The sequence below is a fragment of the Anomalospiza imberbis genome (assembly GCF_031753505.1).
Source record: "Anomalospiza imberbis isolate Cuckoo-Finch-1a 21T00152 chromosome W unlocalized genomic scaffold, ASM3175350v1 scaffold_31, whole genome shotgun sequence".
Taxonomy (NCBI): Eukaryota; Metazoa; Chordata; class Aves; order Passeriformes; family Viduidae; genus Anomalospiza; species Anomalospiza imberbis.
Genome location: NW_027099315.1, coordinates 5489430 through 5507825, shown reverse-complemented (window position 1 = coordinate 5507825; position 18396 = coordinate 5489430). Strand labels below are relative to the sequence as shown.

Genomic DNA, 18396 nt, shown 5'->3' with positions numbered 1-18396 from the left:
TGAGCTGCCTCAAGGACTTGTTACAGGAGCACGAGGGTTCAGCCACCCCAAAACTTAGCCCAGAAGAGCAGCACCCCGATAGCAACACCCCAGCTTCGCCCATTTCAGCCCGCCTCTGAGGCAGGAGCACAGGCCAGGCCACTCAACCCCACATGGAGCCGCCCATAAGCACCTTCTACCTGCCCTCCGAGGCGCCTCTGCTGTCTCCCAGCAGCCCTCAACTTCCGCGGAGCTCCGGTGAAAGGCGGGCGTCGCTCTCTTCCCCCAGGAAAGGGTCTTGAGGCAGGCCAGCCCCCACCTTTCTGCGGACGAGACTGGCTACCTCAGCCGTTACTATACTTTCTAGCTGCGGGGCACAGTTCCAAACCACCCCCGCCGGTTTTCCCAGCGGAGGTGACCGGGTTGAGACCGCGACGGCCCCACCCCTGCATTCCATTCCTTACATGATGTCAGAGAGGGGCGCCAGCAGCCACGCTCCCCCTTCCTACCAGCATGAAAGGTGCTCTCAGACTTGCACGCGTGACGTCGGGGGAAAAGAAGGCAACCGACACATCAGCACAGGGTCTCTGCGCCAGGAGCTCGCGCACCATCCCCCACCTACGCTGGGATCGAGCTTTTCTTGGGCCGTTCTATTTACGTTTATGGCGTCGATTTGCATAAGACTCCGCCCCCCACCGTGGGCGAGCAGCCGGTACCGCCCCTTGCGGCCATGTAAAGGAAGACGGGGCGTGACCCAGGAGTGGCTCGCGGCCTTTCTGGTGCCGTTTATACGGTATACCCACTTCCGCTATCCGCTTAGAAGCGGTGTGATCATGGCGGAACGTGGTCAACTCCCTTTCCCCGTAAAGCGCCTCTGCTGCAGGCCTGGCTATGGCTCGGCCAGCAGGCCAGGCCAACGGGCGGGCGGCACTAGCCTCAGCAGTGGGGTGCTCTGCGCCGGACCTTCCTCCGCAACTGCTACTGTAGCTGCTGCCGCTCCGGGGCTGCTACCGCTCGGCAAGATCCAGAGCCCCGAGTCCCTGCTGGACATCGCGGCTCGCAAGGTGGCGGAGAAGTGGCCTTTCCAGCAGGTGGAAGAGCGGTTCGAACGGATCCCAGAGCCGGTGCAACGCAGGATTGTCTACTGGTCTTTCCCCCGCAGCGAGAAGGAAATCTGCATGTACTCCTCCTTCAACACCGGCACTGAGGATCTTACCACCGCCCCCGGGGGGGCCGCCGGCGGTACCGCGCCCGGTGGGGGCGCGGACACCGCCGCCGTCGACGAGAACCGCCTGCCCTTTCGCCGGGGCATCGTTCTGCTAGATGGCGGCTATGTCGATGATGTCCTGCAAGTCGGTGAGTTACAGGCCGAGACCGCGTTGCGGAGCCGGGCTACGGCCACCTGGGTAGGGCGCTGCTGGTCTCCTCAGACGCGGGTCTCCCCCTGACGCGTCACCCACCTATTATTCGGGGAGCCGCCTCTTGCGGCGCGGCCCAGCGGCCGGAGCCACCCCACCTTGGCGTGTGCTACTCCCCCCCTCCTCCCGCTCTCCCTGCGGTGCGGCCTTCACTCTCAGGCTGTAATTCGGGCCGGGCAACTTCCTCTACCAGTCTCCTCCTCAGATCCAGAACACGGAATAACTCCTTCGCTCTGCTCTGTGACGTATCCATGACGCCTGCCGCCAACGGCCGGCCCGGTCTCTGACAGGAGGGTTGGGCATGCTGCCCTTTGCCTGTCCCTTTAACTTTCCCGACGCGTTGTGCCCGCTCCATGTAATCCAGAGCGTGTAATCCCGTTTGGCTCTGCTTCATTCCAACTGCCCACATTTGGCAATCCGGGTCATCACCATACCCCGAGCCACAATAGCAAGGAGATGCCTCCGCTTCCCCCCCCTTCACAACCGCTGGTTGAAATGAATCAGCAGAAGGTGGACGACGGGGGAAGAGGGCGGGAGGCGCCTCGATCCAAAATAAAGAATTAAAAGAGGGTGTGGGTCCCCAGGAGTGGGTGTGTGGTGCGGGGAAAGCTGCAAACAAAGGCATTTTTAGGGCGGCGGCGAGCTAGAGGGTGGAGGCGCGATTTGCTCAGGCCTCACCACTGGGGGGAGCGGGGGAAGTGGATGTGACGGCGGGGAGCTCGGGCGCGGAGAGGCTCACGGATTACTTTAAGATGAGTCCTGCGTGACAACGGCGAGGTGAGGAGAAAATTGCTGCTCTTTCTTCTTCTGGAGCAATACTTCCCTCCCCCCTTCCGCTGCTGTTACCGCACGAAGCGACCGCCGCCTTCCACTGTTTTTTCCCCTCTGCGAGCTGGTGCCCCTGGTTAATTCCTTTCTACCTCTGTTTAAAGGGCACTGGAGGTTGGTACTCTCCACCCCTACGGGGCGGGGGTGGCGGGGGGGGCGGTTTTGCCTTGCCGCGTGTGTCTTTGCGTGTGAGTGGGAGCTACTACCTCCACCCGCAAGCAGGCCCCGTTGGGGGGGTGGTGGCTCTGTGGGTGTTATAAACGCCAATCACTTGTTTTTTAAAATTTTAAAAGTTTAATAATAATAAAAAAGTTATAAAAATAGTAATACAATTAGAGTAATGAAAATTTAGAGTTAGGACAATTACAAGACAATAAAAAGCAAAGAATTACGGACGTCCGGATGCTCTCGGGCACTTAAGCCCAATAAGCATGCCTTGTGAACAAAGGAATAACCTTTAAAAGCAATAGCCTGTTGCATATTCATATATCTCATACATGATGCATAAATTCCTTGCAAATTAAGAACTTTTCTGGTTTTTGTCAACTTCTTCCCCTTAATCCTGGTGGTTCCATAAACACGGAGAGAAGGTGGAAGAATGTTTGTCTTTTCCGATAAGGAGGCAGTAATTCTTTATGGGCACCCATCATTGTCATCTCTGTGTGAAGAGTTTCTTCATTATCTCATCTCTTGCTTGAGCTAGTAAAAACAAAAAAACCCACATACATAGGTTCTATTTTAACTACAAAACTACATTTACCATACTATTAAAATGTTAATACAGCACTTCTAATCAATATAACATAATACATATAGTATTCAATTTAATATTTGTGAAAAGCCAATCATAAAATATGCATTTTTCACAATCCCTCCTCTTATTCTTTATAAATCATTTGGCTTGAGCAATATTTCTTATCTAATTGCATTATTTAGACTATGTTAGTAATCAAATAAAAGATGGGATTAAACAAGGAAGAAACATCAGAACAGTTGTAAAATATCCAAGGAAGAATCTTAATTTCTTCCACTATCCATTCTTCAATACATTACCCCATCAGTTAGTTTTTAACATTGTTTTCCCACTTTTGGACCGGTATCTGGGTTATTTCTTTCTCATATTCTTTATTTTTTCCCCCCCAGGATGACTTTCCCATTGTCATCTATTTTCAACAATCTGATATATTAAATTTTCCACAAACACCCCCTTCTTTAGCCAATACGTAGTCTAAAGCCAATCTATTTTGATACACTAGAGTTTTTGTTTGGCTTTGCTGATTCAATATTAATTCCAATGCCTGAGCAGCTTTGTTTGTTATCTTCTCTATGAGTGCTTGGAATCTTATAATATGATTCAGTATATAATTTGGGTTTAATACAGAGGTAGATTGCTGTGCTGGTTTCACCTTTTTGTTTACCAATGGCCTTTTCGCCAAATCTTGGACTGTATTTCTGAAATCAAATGTAAAACAAATCCATCTCTCTCCTTTTGGACATTCAATGCCCCATCTATTACCACTTTTTCCTAAGTTCCTTGTAATTCAATATTTTTCCCTATTTTTTTTTCTTTCAGGTACTCAGTTTGGATGGGTTATAACAGTGGCTGTTGACATGGGTGTGTGTAACAAAAAAGGAACTTTGGTTTCTTTCCATGTAATATTTTTTTGTAGCATTTGTGACATGATCTTGCCAGTATCTCAAAAGGTAAAAGACAACAAATGAAAGACAGAAACAGGAATAACAGAGGTCTGGTATGGCTTATACCCCCACCTCCCCTGCCTATGGAGTTGCTTCCCATAGCAGGTATGTGTGATCTTCTCAGTGGCGAGTACAGTGGTCAATCCAGGCTTGCCCTCTGTTTCCTTTGTTGCTCCTTTTTACTAAATATTTTTAGGCAAGTCCTTTTCAACACTCCTTAACTGAGGTTTCTTACCATTCCTCAAGTATCTCTCAGTCAACAGGCACTGATAATTCCCATCCACAAAACAAAGTTATTACCTCAGTTGCTTTGAGTTCTATCTGTATAGGGGATAGATTCAGTACTCAATACCTATTGCAATGAGAACATAGATTTTGTGAGCTCCAATACCAATCATTCTCATAATTTGAACATTTACTTATAACCCAGTTAGCGTGTCCAGCACTGGGATGAATCAAATAAAGTATACTGTATAATACTGATTGTAATTTCCCTTCTTCCTTGTACAAGTCACAGGCTAAGGCCAGAATGTGAGAACTCTGATTAAAATAGTCTTGATCTTCCTGTTTGAAGTGGCAATGTTCCTCTCCTAAGGAGGTGTCAGAGGCGTCTGAGGGCTTATTTAGGCAGTGCTTAAAACCAGTGATGTAAGCTTTGCCTTATTTCTCAGTTAAGTGTTATTTTTTTGTACTTTACTTGGTTCATTTGGGTTTTTCCAGACTATTACCACCCAGTCCCAGTCGAAAGTCAATTTGGTATCACCCGGTTTAGATGTGATAGTCCATTCTTCAAGGTTCTTCACAAAGTCTTTGATTTTGCTGTCGTGAATTCACCCTCTTTCCGTGGTTCAGATTGCTGTTTTAGTGGTACCTGGAAAGGACTTCTTAATAACACAGTGTTAAAAGAAAGACAATACTGCATTAAATTTTACCATTAGTTTCTTTCAAAACTTTCTGGGTTTATCTAAAAGCTTTTTCTACAGCCGCTTCTTCTTCTTGTGTCCAGCTGTTTTAATAGCTGCAGAGGCCAATTCTTCTTCTTGTGAGCTATAATTAGTTAAATAGAAAGACCAGGCCAATTTTAACGCGACATGTATCACATCTCTTGTTTTTTACTTTTTGGGCAACATTTAACCCATTCTTCAGAACAAAAAGCCTCCTCTTCTTAACAACAAAAAACCAGAAGGAGAAAAGAGTTCTTGCTTAAAAAAATAAATGACTTTGTGAAAGTCAGCTATCTCTGCCTTGATCTTATCTCTAGTGGTGGTCCCTTTTATTTATTTATTTATTTATTTTTTAACAGTCTTGTGTTTAACTCTGTCCTTCGCCTCCCTCTCTCTTTTTCTCTCCCTCTCTTTCTCTGTCTTCACATTTTAACATCCACATTCCAGCATCAGTCCACCTTCTAAGATCAGTCCACATTCCAATGTCTCAGAGAGGTAAGTCTGCCAATCACCCCTCCCCCTTTTTCAACTTCTTTACAAATTAAATTACTTTTGTTATGTGCGTTCTGCAAGCATGCAATTCATGGCACTCTCCACCAAGGCTACTAGCCATTCACAGCTGACACAGTACTAAAACTAAAGACTTGTTTTTCTAACACAATTTTTTTCCATTCACAAGCTCAAAAAGGTTGTAAGAACATGGTAAACAACAACTTACTTCCAAAGTGACCCTACCTGCACCAAAAAATTTAAGACAATGCTAGTTAGTGCAATGCAATTTGCAATGAAGCCAAGGTTTGATTTGGGAAGGGCATCTGAGGACACAGAGCATGAGTTTTACAAATCCATATTTTGAAGAGAGAATGGACAAAAAATGAATACAGTAGGGGGAGACAGAAAGTAAGGAATTTGTCTCTGCAATACCTTCTCTTTGACCATTAGGAAACACTGTTCAAAGAGGCTCCTGTGGTACAAACAATAATTGGATGGAAAGAGGCACTCTTGAATTTAAGCTTTAATGTCACAATAGGAAACAGCACCTGAGCACTGCAGTGGTGAAGCACCCTGCTTGCAAACTCACTAGAGGCAAGCTACTGCTGCCACGCTGCAGGGCTACCTGCAGCACAGAGGGAATCACGACCAAGCCCTCCCTGCAGGCCTGGGGGAACCACACAAGGAACCCACAACTTCTTCATAGCTGTCTTACTCATTCCAGAAATAAAACTACAGCAAGCAGAGATTCTCCCCCACCATCTTTTTTGTTTTTTTATGTGTGTGTGTCACACACCCACAGTGATGCTGAAAGTAACAAATTAAGAGCTTACATTAGAAGATACTGAAACTTTTTCTTCATCCAGCTTTGTGTGTTCCCATTTATATATGTAGCCATCTCCAATTCTAGGTCAAAAAAATGAGCCCTATTTTTCAAAAGTGCTATGCATGCACAACTCTAGCTGCTGTTCTAGGCGCACTGCAAGTAGTCAGCACTTTCAGAAACACAAACAAAACAAAAAACCAAGAAAGCAAAACACATTTGGGTACATGTAAAAGGACTGGCTGGAAGAAAAAATGTTTCTCGTTGACCTGCCAAGCAGCTGGTGTTACCTTTAGTTTAACTTTACACACTGAGAACCACTTGATTGAACAGCCTTGCATCAACTGAAAATAAATTAAAAGTACGTCTGGCTATGTCACAGCTGTAAACTTGTTTCTCAACTTTAGAGTACAGCAAGTTACAAATTTCAAGATGAAAAATCACAATGCAGATTGGAAGAAATAATTTAAACTACTTGTACACAGTAATGGGAAAAGAATTAGCTGAATCAACAGCTCAATGAAGACATTTGCTCAGTATGAAGCATCCTCCCCTATTTCCTTCTCTAGCCCAAACTTCCTTGTTAATTTTTTTTTCTTGTTACTTTTACAGTATCTTTGCTCACACTATAATATTTTGGAATATTTAACAGACAGGTTCTTTTTTGCCCCTGTGTCTACTACAAATTCTAATTCTTTTTCTTGGGGACCCACTTTTAAAGTTATCACAGACTCTAGATGGTATTTTTCCCTTAAAAAATAGAGCCTCTTACATCCCTATTCTTCTTCTTTGCTCATCTCTCAGAAGATTTTCAGATCTGTTGCTCTCTTAGGACAATCTCTCTTATAATGTCCTTTGCTCTTACAGTAAAAGCAGACATTCCTGGAATGCTCCTGAGACTTGGTTTGTATTGGGGTTTTATTATTTTTTTTCCTGTTCCCCTGTCTCTACTACTGTCATATCTAGGAGTAGTGTTTGTGTGTTTTTGATTTTTTTCTTGTAATTGTTTTCTCACATGGTGACTGCCACAATCCTTGCTTTTAGTTTGGCTTTGGCCACAGACTTTCTGAGCCTCCTTTAATAAATCATCTAATGATTTGTCATGCTGATCTTCAATTTTTTCCATTATCTGGCCAAGCACAAAGTTAATCTTTTAACAAAGCTTTTCTCACATCAGTCTCAGGATCCATTCTGGAATGTTGCCTTATATTTCTCCCAAGTCTGTCCAACCACTCAGTTGGAGCCTCCCCTTTCCCTTGTTGTACCTGTCACGATCCGCTTTTTGCGGGGTGTCGTGATGGTTCTTTTCACCAATCCCAAAAGTACAAAAAGGCAAACAACAAGGGACTATCAGTTAATCACAACAAATGCACCTTTATTAGGGGCCAAAACAGTAAATGCGATAGTGGGGATCAGAAAGGAGATAAAATTATAGAGAGAGAGAGAGAGAAGAGGGGGATGGGAATAGCTACCAACACAGGCGAGATCCTCAGTGGTCCGGACGATGGGGATCCGTCTATCGTGTCGGGGGAGTCTCCGAAGTTCTGGTTGACTCGGGGGTCCAGTTATAGTCCACAGAGGAAAGAGGGGGGAACAAGTGTAACAATGAAAGTCCATTGTAATCGCCACGAGGGAACAGGTGAGTCCACAGAAACCACCAAAGCAAGGCGAATACAATAAAGAATAAGTCCATTGAAATTACTGAAGGGAAACAGGTCATGTCATCAGTGGTCAGACCACCAAATTCCCCTCCTCCCTATAGTAGGGGTCTCAGTCTCAGTCCTTGGGAGGAGGGTTCTCATTCTTTATTTGTCACAGTGGTAATGAGGCAGATGAGGGGTCTTCAATGAAGGACCACGGGAGTCCCCCCAAAAGTTCCTTCGGCTTAAGAACGGAGATTAGAAGCAGGCCGCGCATCAGGCTATCCCGTGCTGGGTCCATGTCAGGTCTTTGCCAAGTCCTTGCCAACTCCTTGCCAAGTTCTTGCCAGGCCTTGTTCGGAACAGCTAGAATGGTGGTTCAGTGGTTCCACCTGCACTGTGTCCTGTTCTAAGCCAGAACTGCAGTGGGGGAAGGGATTCTTTCTCGTGGCAATCGGAAGGCAGAATGGAGAACAAGGGGCTTCAGACGGGCTCTTACAGTACCTCAAAAGTCCCTTCAGCATTTTGCCCTCGAGATGATGCCCCTTTTTTTCTCTTGATTATTAAATTACAATACTCATTCATATGTTTTCTCCCCTCTTCATTATTTCGACCCTGCTCAGGAGGTGGAGTTGGCATTTTGTCCTCTCCAGGGAGGGGATGTGTTTTTTCTTTACTCCCGGCTTCTTTGATTGCAATTTTGATAATTTCCCTTTCTTCTGGAGAAAATAGTATCTTTATTATCGACCACATTTCTTCCCAGGTATAAATGCTTGAACCTAAAAATTGGTCTAATTGTTCAGCAGTGCTTTTGGGATCCTTCAAAATCCCTTTGATTTCCTCTTTAAAATTCCTGACCTCAGAAGAAGTTAAAGGACCATTTACAAACTCAGTTCCACCCCCTCCCATCGGGACCTCTCTTAGTGGAAACAGATCCCAGTCTTTTTCTAGAGCCTTTCTCCCGTGTTGTGAGGAAAAGTTTGGAGAATGTTGTTTTCTAACTGAACTTCTCGTGTTCCTATAAGGGGCGTCCTCCAGGTGCGAGTTTCTTTGGGCTGCAGCTGCGGTTACCAGGGGAACGGAGCTCAGGGGAGCATGGGCAGGGTTCGCTGCTGGAACCGCCAAACGAGGGGGCATTTCCAGGGGATACCAGCCGGGAGCGTGGTTAATGGCGGCTGGGTCAGCTGTTCCCAGCAGAGGCAAAGCAGCAGCGGCGGTACCCAGCGCAGCTGGCATGGTCAGAGTCTCTGGGGATGGGGCAGAGGAAACAGCCGCAGGCGTAGCAGTCAAGGATGGGACAGACGGGACAGACGAGAGCCCGCCAGGCGCGGCCGGCAGAGCGGCCACAGACCAGCTGGGCGGGATGGGGGCAGGGGCCGGTTGGGCAGCCGCGAGCAGCGAGACGGGAACTGGTACAGAGGCTGCGGGCGGCGAAACAGGCACCGGGACAGGTGCTGGCACCGGGGCAGGTGGAGCCGAAGCGAGCGGCTCGCTGGGACCTGGGACAAATGCCGGGACTGGGACAGACGGAGCTGAAACAAGCGGCGAGCCAGGGCCTGGGACAAGCGGCTCGACTGCGAGTGGTGTGTTTCCCTCTGATTCCACTCCCTTTTCCCCTTTTTCTTCCTTTTTACTGGTTTTCTGTCCCATTTTTTTTTTCCCCAAAATCTTATGTATTCATTCCATGCTCTTTTTTTTCTTTCTCACATTTTCTAACAACCTAAATACTACCTTCTTTCAAATACCCATGCAAAAAATCCTTTCTCTCACAAACCATTCGACATAATACACCTCCCTCTAAAGAAATAAAGCTCAGAATAAACAATCTACATTACATATTTTCCACTCATTTCCATTTACTCACCTTTATCTCTCGCTCACTCTCACTCACATTCACACCCTCAAGCCTGTTCATTCATACTTCTGGACTTCACAATACTGTTACATATACTTTCATTCGTGCACACTTACTCACTTTTATTTAGCTCAAAACAAACAATCTACATTGCATATCTTCCACTAATTTCCATTTACTCACCTTTATTTTCCACTTACTTTCGCACACACATCCACACCCTCAGGCCTGTTCATTCATACTTCTACATTTCCCTTTATTTTATTGCACAGAGGAAGGAAACGTTAGCAAACCTCTTAGACTTACACAAAGGGATTTCTGTTGCCAGAGAATCGTGAATCGTGTAAGCCCCCACCCTGACCCCTTCCACTTCCCCGAGGTTTGGCTATCCCTCTTCCCTAGAGATAGCCTCAGAGTCAGGGGTTCGGACCTCCGTACCTTGCCCGATCTGGACTCCCCACACCCCCTCCCCCAGGGGGAATGGGTTAGACGACTACTTTACGCAGCCGCAGTGCTAAAAGGTCCTACGATACTGAGCCATCCTTGCTTTGGGGGCAGCCTCTCTGGGCTTCAGTACCGCTGGGCCTCTGGGAAGTGACCTGAGTTACTCAATCCTGGGTGCTCTCGAAGATTAATATCTCAACCCAGCAGACTTTTTCACTCAAGTTTATTTTTGTTTGCCTCTGGTGCCAATTCACCTTTGAGGCTGGCTGCATGGGCCTCACACTTGGTGCGAGTCACAGCTTCCCCCTCACGCCCGGGGGAACAAGGCTAGGTTTGCAGGGTTTTGCCTAAGCTCCCACCCGCAGGGGACTTGTTGGTGCGGGACCCACCCTCACGTACACAACAAGAAGGTAACTTTTAATTCACCTAATAGGTGTTACTGGCCAGTGTTGGTATTCTTGGATATCCCTCAATCTAGCTGTGTTGTCCAAAGCAGAATTTTTAGGGGCCCCTCCCACACATTTTACCTTTTGAATTTTTTTCCTCCACTTAATTATGCCAAGAAAACCCTCTTTTTACCTTTTATTTTACCTTTTTTTTTTTTTACCCCCCCCAAGGGGTCCCACTCTTTCCTTGAGACCCAGTCCCGGTTTTTTCCAGGGGGATTCTCTCACTCTTTTTATCATGCGCTTCGTCTCTTTACTGGCCGCTTTTCTAGCGAAAAAGATGGAAACGCATCATGGGAGACTACTGCACTCACTTAGCAGGTCTGGGGTAACCAGCCCGCCTCTCATTCACACACATTCATCCCCCCTTATCCACCCCATCCCAACAAATACTTACCTATCCCTTGTCCTTGGGTCTTTGTTTTTCGTGTACACTTTGGTCTTAGGGGCTAATTACTGCGGTTTTAGGGAATCCTTTCCCTTTTCTTTGTTTTATTGTCTCCTTTTGTCCATCAGATCGTAACCTGCATCTGTCGGTAGCACCAGGGGAGCACAGTGAGGCTGCCTAATCAGGGCAGGATGCGTCTCCCTCACTCTGACTCTCCTAAGGCACCGGCAGAGAGGTGTTAGGAACCATCCTCTGCTACCATTTGTTATAAACGCCAATCACTTGGTTTTTAAATTTTTAAAAGTTTAATAATAATAAAAAAGTTATAAAAATAGTAATACAATTAGATTAATGAAAATTTAGAGTTAGGACAATTACAAATCAATAAAAAGCAAAGAATTACGGACGTCCGGATGCTCTCGGGCACTTAAGCCCGATAAGCATGCCTTGTGAATAAAGGAATAACCTTTAAAAGCAATAGCCTGTTGCATATTCATATATCTCATACATGATGCATAAATTCCTTGCAAATTAAGAACTTTTCTGGTTTTTGTCAACTTCTTCCCCTTAATCCTGGTGGTTCCATAAACACGGAGAGAAGGTGGAAGAATGTTTGTCTTTTCCGATAAGGAGGCAGTAATTCTTTATGGGCACCCATCATTGTCATCTCTGTGTGAAGAGTTTCTTCATTATCTCATCTCTTGCTTGAGCTAGTAAAAACAAAAAAACCCACATACATAGGTTCTATTTTAACTACAAAACTACATTTACCATACTATTAAAATGTTAATACAGCACTTCTAATCAATATAACATAATACATATAGTATTCAATTTAACATTTGCGAAAAGCCAATCATAAAATATGCATTTTTCACAGTGGGGAAGGGGTTTATGGCTTCCCCAGGAAACTTTCGCTTAGGGTGCTGCTCTTGCACTTTGTGTGGCCTGGGCGCATTACTGTATGCATCACTATGCGCATTGTCGTGCGGCGGTGCCTCGCGCTGGAGGCGGTGACTGGACACTGTTCTCATTTTAACGTTTATGTTCTCATCGGTTTTCTGCCCCCTCACCCAAAGGGAAAGCCAGATAAAAGACTTTTTCGCTTCTCACTGCCGGCTCGACAATTGGGGCAGGGCGAGACGGCGGCTCCACTCGGCCGGTCCTTCTGTCCCGCCCTGTGCTGGGCCGGACCGTCTTCTTGCGGTGCATTGACTGCGGCAGCTGCTTGCCCTTTATTCGCTGTGCCGTGCCGATTTATAGCGGCATCCCTGGTCTCGGTGCTGCGGCTCGGGCTCGGAGGGTGTTGGGCTCTCCATCAGCCTTGTCTGCAGCGGATTTCACTTCGCGGGCAGCCTGCAAACTTACCTTCTTTCTGAAGGGAAGCTCTTGCTGTTCCTGGGTTAAGCGCCTTTCCGCCTAGGTGGACTTCAGCTTTAGATATGAGTGGGTTTTTTGTGGTGTTTGTTTGTTTTTTGTTTTTTTTTTTTTTTGAGGGCTTATTTAACTTTTTTTTTTTTTATTCTTAAGGAATTTATATTTTTGTAATTAAGTTTTTTATAAGTTTAATGTTTTGGCTTTCTCTCCTTTTTTCCAAAGGTCTGAGGTGCATTAGTGGTTCCTCAGGACTGGCAAAACCAGAAGTAGGACCTTTTTAGTTTGATTGGCAGTGCTGAGACTTTTGTTCCCTTTTGCTTGCACTTGATACTCTTTGCAAGCAATGAGGAATGGCAAAAGTGCACATAGGGGAGGTGTTTGTTAGTTGATTACATTTAAACTAGGAATTCACTGTGAAAATAAAGCCAAGGGGTGATAAAAATGGATGCAATCTTTTTTAGGGCACCCAGTGTGGGCTTGGCTTTGCTTGCTTTCAAGCAGTGGAATAGGCCGCAATGAGTAGTTGTGAATGAAAAAAAAAAGTGTTTTTTTAATAGCTTCAAAAGAAAGTAATGTTGGGAAGGGTCAATGTGGAGAAAGAAAATATACATAAATAGAACTGAAATATTGACTGCTGCTTCTGTACTCCTTAACTGCATTCTAAAATGCTATACCTACTACTGAAAATATTTCAGTTGGATTTGGGTTTGAAATTTGTTTGTTTGTTTGTTTGTTTACCTTATATGGGCCTATTTTGGAAGGCTGCACAAAAATAGTGGAAGCTGGTGATATGAAAGATGTCAGTTGTATTTTTAAGGACATTGCCCAAATGCTTCAAACAGACATGGGACATTGTTCCTGCTGTATTTAGCATTGGTGCAGCTTTCCCTCTGGTACTGTTCTGGGCCCCATCATTTAAGAAGGATGTAAAGGTCCTTGAATTGCCCCCAGAGGAGGGCAACAAAGCTGGTGAAAGGGCTGGAACGAATATCCTATAAGGAGCAGCTGAGGGCTCTGGGTTTGTCTAGTTTGGAGAAAAGGAAGCTGAGGGGTGATGGCTCTTTACAGCTTCCTGAAGAGAGGGAGTAGAGAGGGAGGTATTGACCTCTTCTCCCTGGGATACAGTGACAGTATGCATGGGAATGGTTCACAGCTGTACCAGGGGATGTTCAGACTGGACCTGAGGAAGCATTTCTTTACTGAGAGGGTGATCAAACACTAGGACAGGCTTCCTACAGAGGTGGTTGATGCCCGAAGCTTGTCACTGTTTAAAAGGCATTTGGACAATGCCCTTAATAACATGCCTTAATTTTTGGTCAGCACTAGAATTTTTAAAGTTATTTTAAGGAGAAAATGAATTGTAAATATCTTCCTATCATAGCTTTTAAAACAAGGAGTCTTCTTTTAGAGAAAAGTTTAAATTGAGTTGACCTAACAAAATTCTTCATAATTTGTTTTAGGTCAGTTTTCATGCTTCTCACATTTAATTTTCCCCTTAAATTCAAGGCTTTCCTTGCTCCCAAGAAATCATTTTCCAAGTTTGCTTTCAGTTTAGGAAAGGTATTCCATTGTGGACTGACACTGGTCAAATGCCAGGCACCCATGAAAGTCACTCACTCCCCCTCCCCTGCCACAGCTGGACAGAGGAGAGAAAAAATTTAATGAAGGTTTCATCAGTTAAAGACTGGGAGAAAACACTCCAAGGGCAAAACAGGCTCAAGTTAGAAGTACAAAGTGAGTTTATTACTAACAAAATCAGAGGAGGGCAATGTGAAGTAAAATAAGCCCTTAAAAACACCTTTTCTTCCCCAAACCCCTCCCTCCTTCCCACCAGTGCAGGGAGACAAGGCGTAGGGGGTTTGGTCAGTTCATCACCCAAGATCTTCTTTTGCTGCTCAGGGAGAGGAGTCATTCCCCTGTGAGACCATGGGGTCCCTTCCCACAGAAGACAGTTCTCTGTGAACTTTTCCAACATGGTTCCAATCTCATGAGCAGCAGTCCTCTCAAAATTACTGTAGTGTGGGTTATAGGCTGCCGCAGACCAAGTCCCACGGGGTGGCCCTCAGTTGGCTGGTCAACGGGTGCCTGGATAGCGTAATTAAAATCCCCACCAGGAAGACGGAAAAACTCTTCAGCTGCTGGAATCCGAGCAGGTTTATTGAGGATTGATTGAAGGAGTAGGGAGGCAGAAATAGGAGCAGGGAGACAACCACACTCAGGGGAGGCAGATTCCGAGAGCCCCGGGGAAGGAGGGGCCAGAGTATATAAGTGGGGAGAGAAGGAGTAACTAGGGTACAAATGATCCAATGGGAAGAGGGTGTAAGGGAGGAACAGGGATGGGGTAACATAAACTGGGCCAATGAGGGAAAAGGGAAGGAGTGGCTTACAGAGGGAACCATTAGAAACAATGAGACCGGAGAACTTTCCAGAACTTGGGGAGATGACAACCACAAACTGACAGGTGATGGGCATGTGCTCATTTGCATTGGGGGGCAGAGGACTCTGGGGAAATGCCTTATGCTAAACGACTGTAGTTTCCCATGGCATTCCCACACTGTCTTCCCCATGGGCACATCCCACAGTGGGTCACTCTTCCACAGGGTGCAGTCCTCCAGGGACAGGCTGCTCCAGACTGGAAGCAGGGGCCCCTCTCTCCACTGGGTCTCCCACTGGATCAGAGCCTCCTCCAGGCATCCACCCACTCTGGTGTACCTCCTCCACAGGCTGTGGTTGGATCTCTGCATCCCCTGTGGGCCCCCATGGGCTGCACGGGGACAGCCTGCTTCACCATGGTCATCACCATGGTTATCACCACGGCCTGCAGAGGAATCTTGGCTCTGGCGCCTGGAGCACTTTCTCCCCCTCCTTCTCCACTGACCTTGGTGTAGCCATGTTGTTTTCCCTCACATGTTCTCACCCCCTCCTCTTCTGTACCTGGAAATAAAACTGTGCCCCACTTTGTTTTGGTTTTCTTAAATATGTTATCACAGAGGCATTACCAACCTCTCTGGCCCCGCTTTGGGCAGCAGCATGTCCATCTTCAGAGCCATCTGGGATTGGCTCTGCTGGACATGGTGGGAAGCTTCCAGCAGCTTCTTACAGAAGCCTCCTCTGTGGCTCCCCCACTACCAAAAACCAGACCATGCAAAACTAACACATCTGTATATGATTTGATATTTTGGTATGTAGCAATTCTTGAATTTGGGACAGTTGCCATGCCAACAACTGATACTTGTATGCTCTCTGCGCTCTAACTTTAGGAGGTTGTCGTGGGTGGAGATGACGTTTACTGGAGAAGCCCTGCTGTTGAGCCACAAGGTGCAGAGAGGACCTTGCTTTCTAAACTCCTTAGAGAGGAGTCAGGGTGCAGCTGAATCCAGTTTTAGCCCCAGACTTTGTCAATGGTTTAAGTAACTTTTTCCTGTAGAGAAATTTCTGAGAGAAATGGGTCACAATCTAGATGTTCATGATTAATATGTTTAGAGTGAAGGTTGAGCTACCCCAGCCTAGGCCTCAGATGTGGGCCTCGGAGGCCTGAAAGCCTGTGGCGCAGTTAAGAATAAGTTTGTGGCGCAGTCAGAAATTATGTTAAGGTATAACCAAATGTACTGAGCTATCTAGGTGTGAATTAGTATAGGTCTGCAGTGTGAAACTTTAGCCACCTTAAGACGGGAACAAACAATGTTTGCTTGCCAATGAGAGTGTGCTCACGATTGTAAACTATCTGGAAGTGTATAAAAACTACTGTCTGTAAACAATAAAGGGAGAACGTAGGATTAACCACATTGGTTTGGATCTGCGTTTTTTCCTGTCCAGCCACCCTTTTATTATTAGTCCCTGTTTCATTTTCCCTCAGGATTAAAGATGGCAAATCAGATATATTTATATAAAATGAGTTATTTATTATGATAAATGATTAGACAAAAGATCTTGAACAGAATTATATACTACACAGTATAAAAGCTAAAACTACTAGTAGTGTATAGTATAGTGCACTATATCAAAGTAATTATATTAAAGCTAGCAAAAAGAAACAATTTTTAAGTAGAGATTGATTTAACTCACCCATTCCAACACTTGTGGGCAGGTCTCTTTCTCTTTACCTCAAGGAGTATCCTTGGGGAGTGTCTTCTTCCCAAGGGAGGAAACTTCATACACACACTCCAATGAGGAATGTTAGAACCTGACCATATGAAAGTGGACTGGACTTTTCTAGTGTGAAGTGATATGACATAATGTTACCAGGTCAGCTTAGCAGCTTATCTGCCAAATCTTTGCTTCACTATCAGGATTTTGATTTGGTTGCTGAGCCGGACTGTTTTTAGCATAATTCAACACCAAAGCCAGCATGTGACACCCTCTACTTGACCACATTCCAAGACAGAGCATCCAGGCCAGGGTGTCCTGCTACACTCTACCCCTTGATTTCAGTCAATCATCTCTACCTCATGAAGTGGCAGTACAGGTACCTCTTGCCTCCAAGCTATAAAAGCATCCAATGCATATAAGTACATTGTTGTCAAATGTGTTGAGATAGGTCAATCTCCTCAGTTTTACTATTTTTCTTATTTCATGTAGTTTGAAAGAGTGTTAGCTGAGTTATATATTAAACATTAACATACAAAGTTATTATAGAAATCAGTTAGAATTTAGCTAATAATAATAATATTGCAAAAACAGGGTGTAACATTAAATTCAGAATGCCCGTTGCTGTTGGGGACAATCCAAACAAGTCATCCTACCAATGATGTTACCAGTTCATGTACATCAGAATATTCCCTACCCCTTGAGTCTCAAAAATTGCAAGAAATATGTGATGCAAACCAGGATCCAGGGGGAAGAGTTCATGAAACCAGTCTTTAGGTTATAATGTCTTTGGGTAACAAACAAGAAGAGCTGGAAGCCATGGTGCAGCAGCAAAGCTATGATGTAGTCGCCATCGCAGAAACATGGTGGGACGACTTGCATAACTGGAGCGCTGCTCTGGATAGCTACAAGCTCTTCAGAAGAGACAGGAAAGGGAGAGGAAGTAGAGGGGTGCCCCTTTATATTAGGGAGGCTTTTGATGCCATGGGTATTGAAACTAATGACGATGAAGTTGAATGCCTATGGGTAAGAATTAAGGGGAAGGCCAACAAGGCTGACATCCTGCTGGGAATCTGTTATAGACCACTCAGCCAGGAAGTAGAGGTGGACAACTTATTCTACAAGCAGCTGGAGGATGTTTCAGGATCACCAGCCCTTGTTCTTGCAGGTGATTTTAACCTACTAGACATCTGCTGGGAACTTAATACAGCAGAAAAGAGGCAATTCAGCAAGTTTTTAGAGTGTGTGGAGGACAACTTTTTGTCACAGCTGGTGAATGAGCCCACCGGGGAGGGACTATGTTAGACCTGTTATTTGCAAATAGAGATGGGCTGGTGGGAGATGTGGTTGGAGGCCGCTTGGGGCATAGTGATCATGAAATTATAGAGTTCTTGATATTTGGTGAAATAAGGAGGAACATCAATAAAACTTTCACACTAGACTTCCAGAGAGCAAACTTCTGCCTGTTTATGAGACTTATTCAGAGAGTTCCTTGGGAAGCAGCCCTTAAAAACAATGGCATCCAGGAAAGGTAGGCATGCTTCAAAACAGAGATAGAGGGAACAGGAACAGACTGTCCCTGTGTGCCGAAAGATGAGTCAACAAGGCAAACGTCAAGCTTGGATGGGCAAGGAAGTTTTGAAGGAATTTAGGAATAAAAAGAGGATGTATCATCTTTGGAAGGAGGGTCAGGTATCTCAGGAAGTATTTAAGGGGGTTGCTAGGGCATGTAGAAAAAAAATTAGAGAGGCCAGAGCTCAGTTCGAACCTAATTTGGCAACTTTTGTGAAGGATAATTGTCTCTGTTTGAAAGACAGGTGTCTGCTAAGGAAGGCAGAAGCCTCCCTTGGAATGGAGAATGTAAACCCCCTCCCTCTGAATTATTGTAAGTTTGAAATTAAGGGGCTCTCAGGCAAAGATATGGGAATAGGAATAACAGTTCTTTACTAGTATGTATAACAAGGCAAACAAAACAACA

General features: G+C 45.4%; 1 protein-coding gene across 4 annotated transcripts in view; it reads left to right on the top strand.

Annotated features, from left to right (window-relative positions):
* The first annotated feature begins 235 nt into the window (after positions 1–235).
* LOC137465598 (zinc finger SWIM domain-containing protein 6-like) overlaps positions 236–18396 on the top strand; it is a 262106-nt gene continuing 243945 nt past the window's right edge. For 3 of the 4 annotated variants that reach the window (XM_068177666.1, XM_068177665.1, XM_068177664.1), the window contains exon 1: positions 236–1335. In XM_068177666.1, the coding sequence (XP_068033767.1) occupies positions 444–1335 (892 nt within the window). In that variant the 5' untranslated portion in view covers positions 236–443. The remainder of the gene's footprint in view (positions 1336–18396) is intronic. The other variant, XM_068177663.1, reaches the window with a different exon arrangement.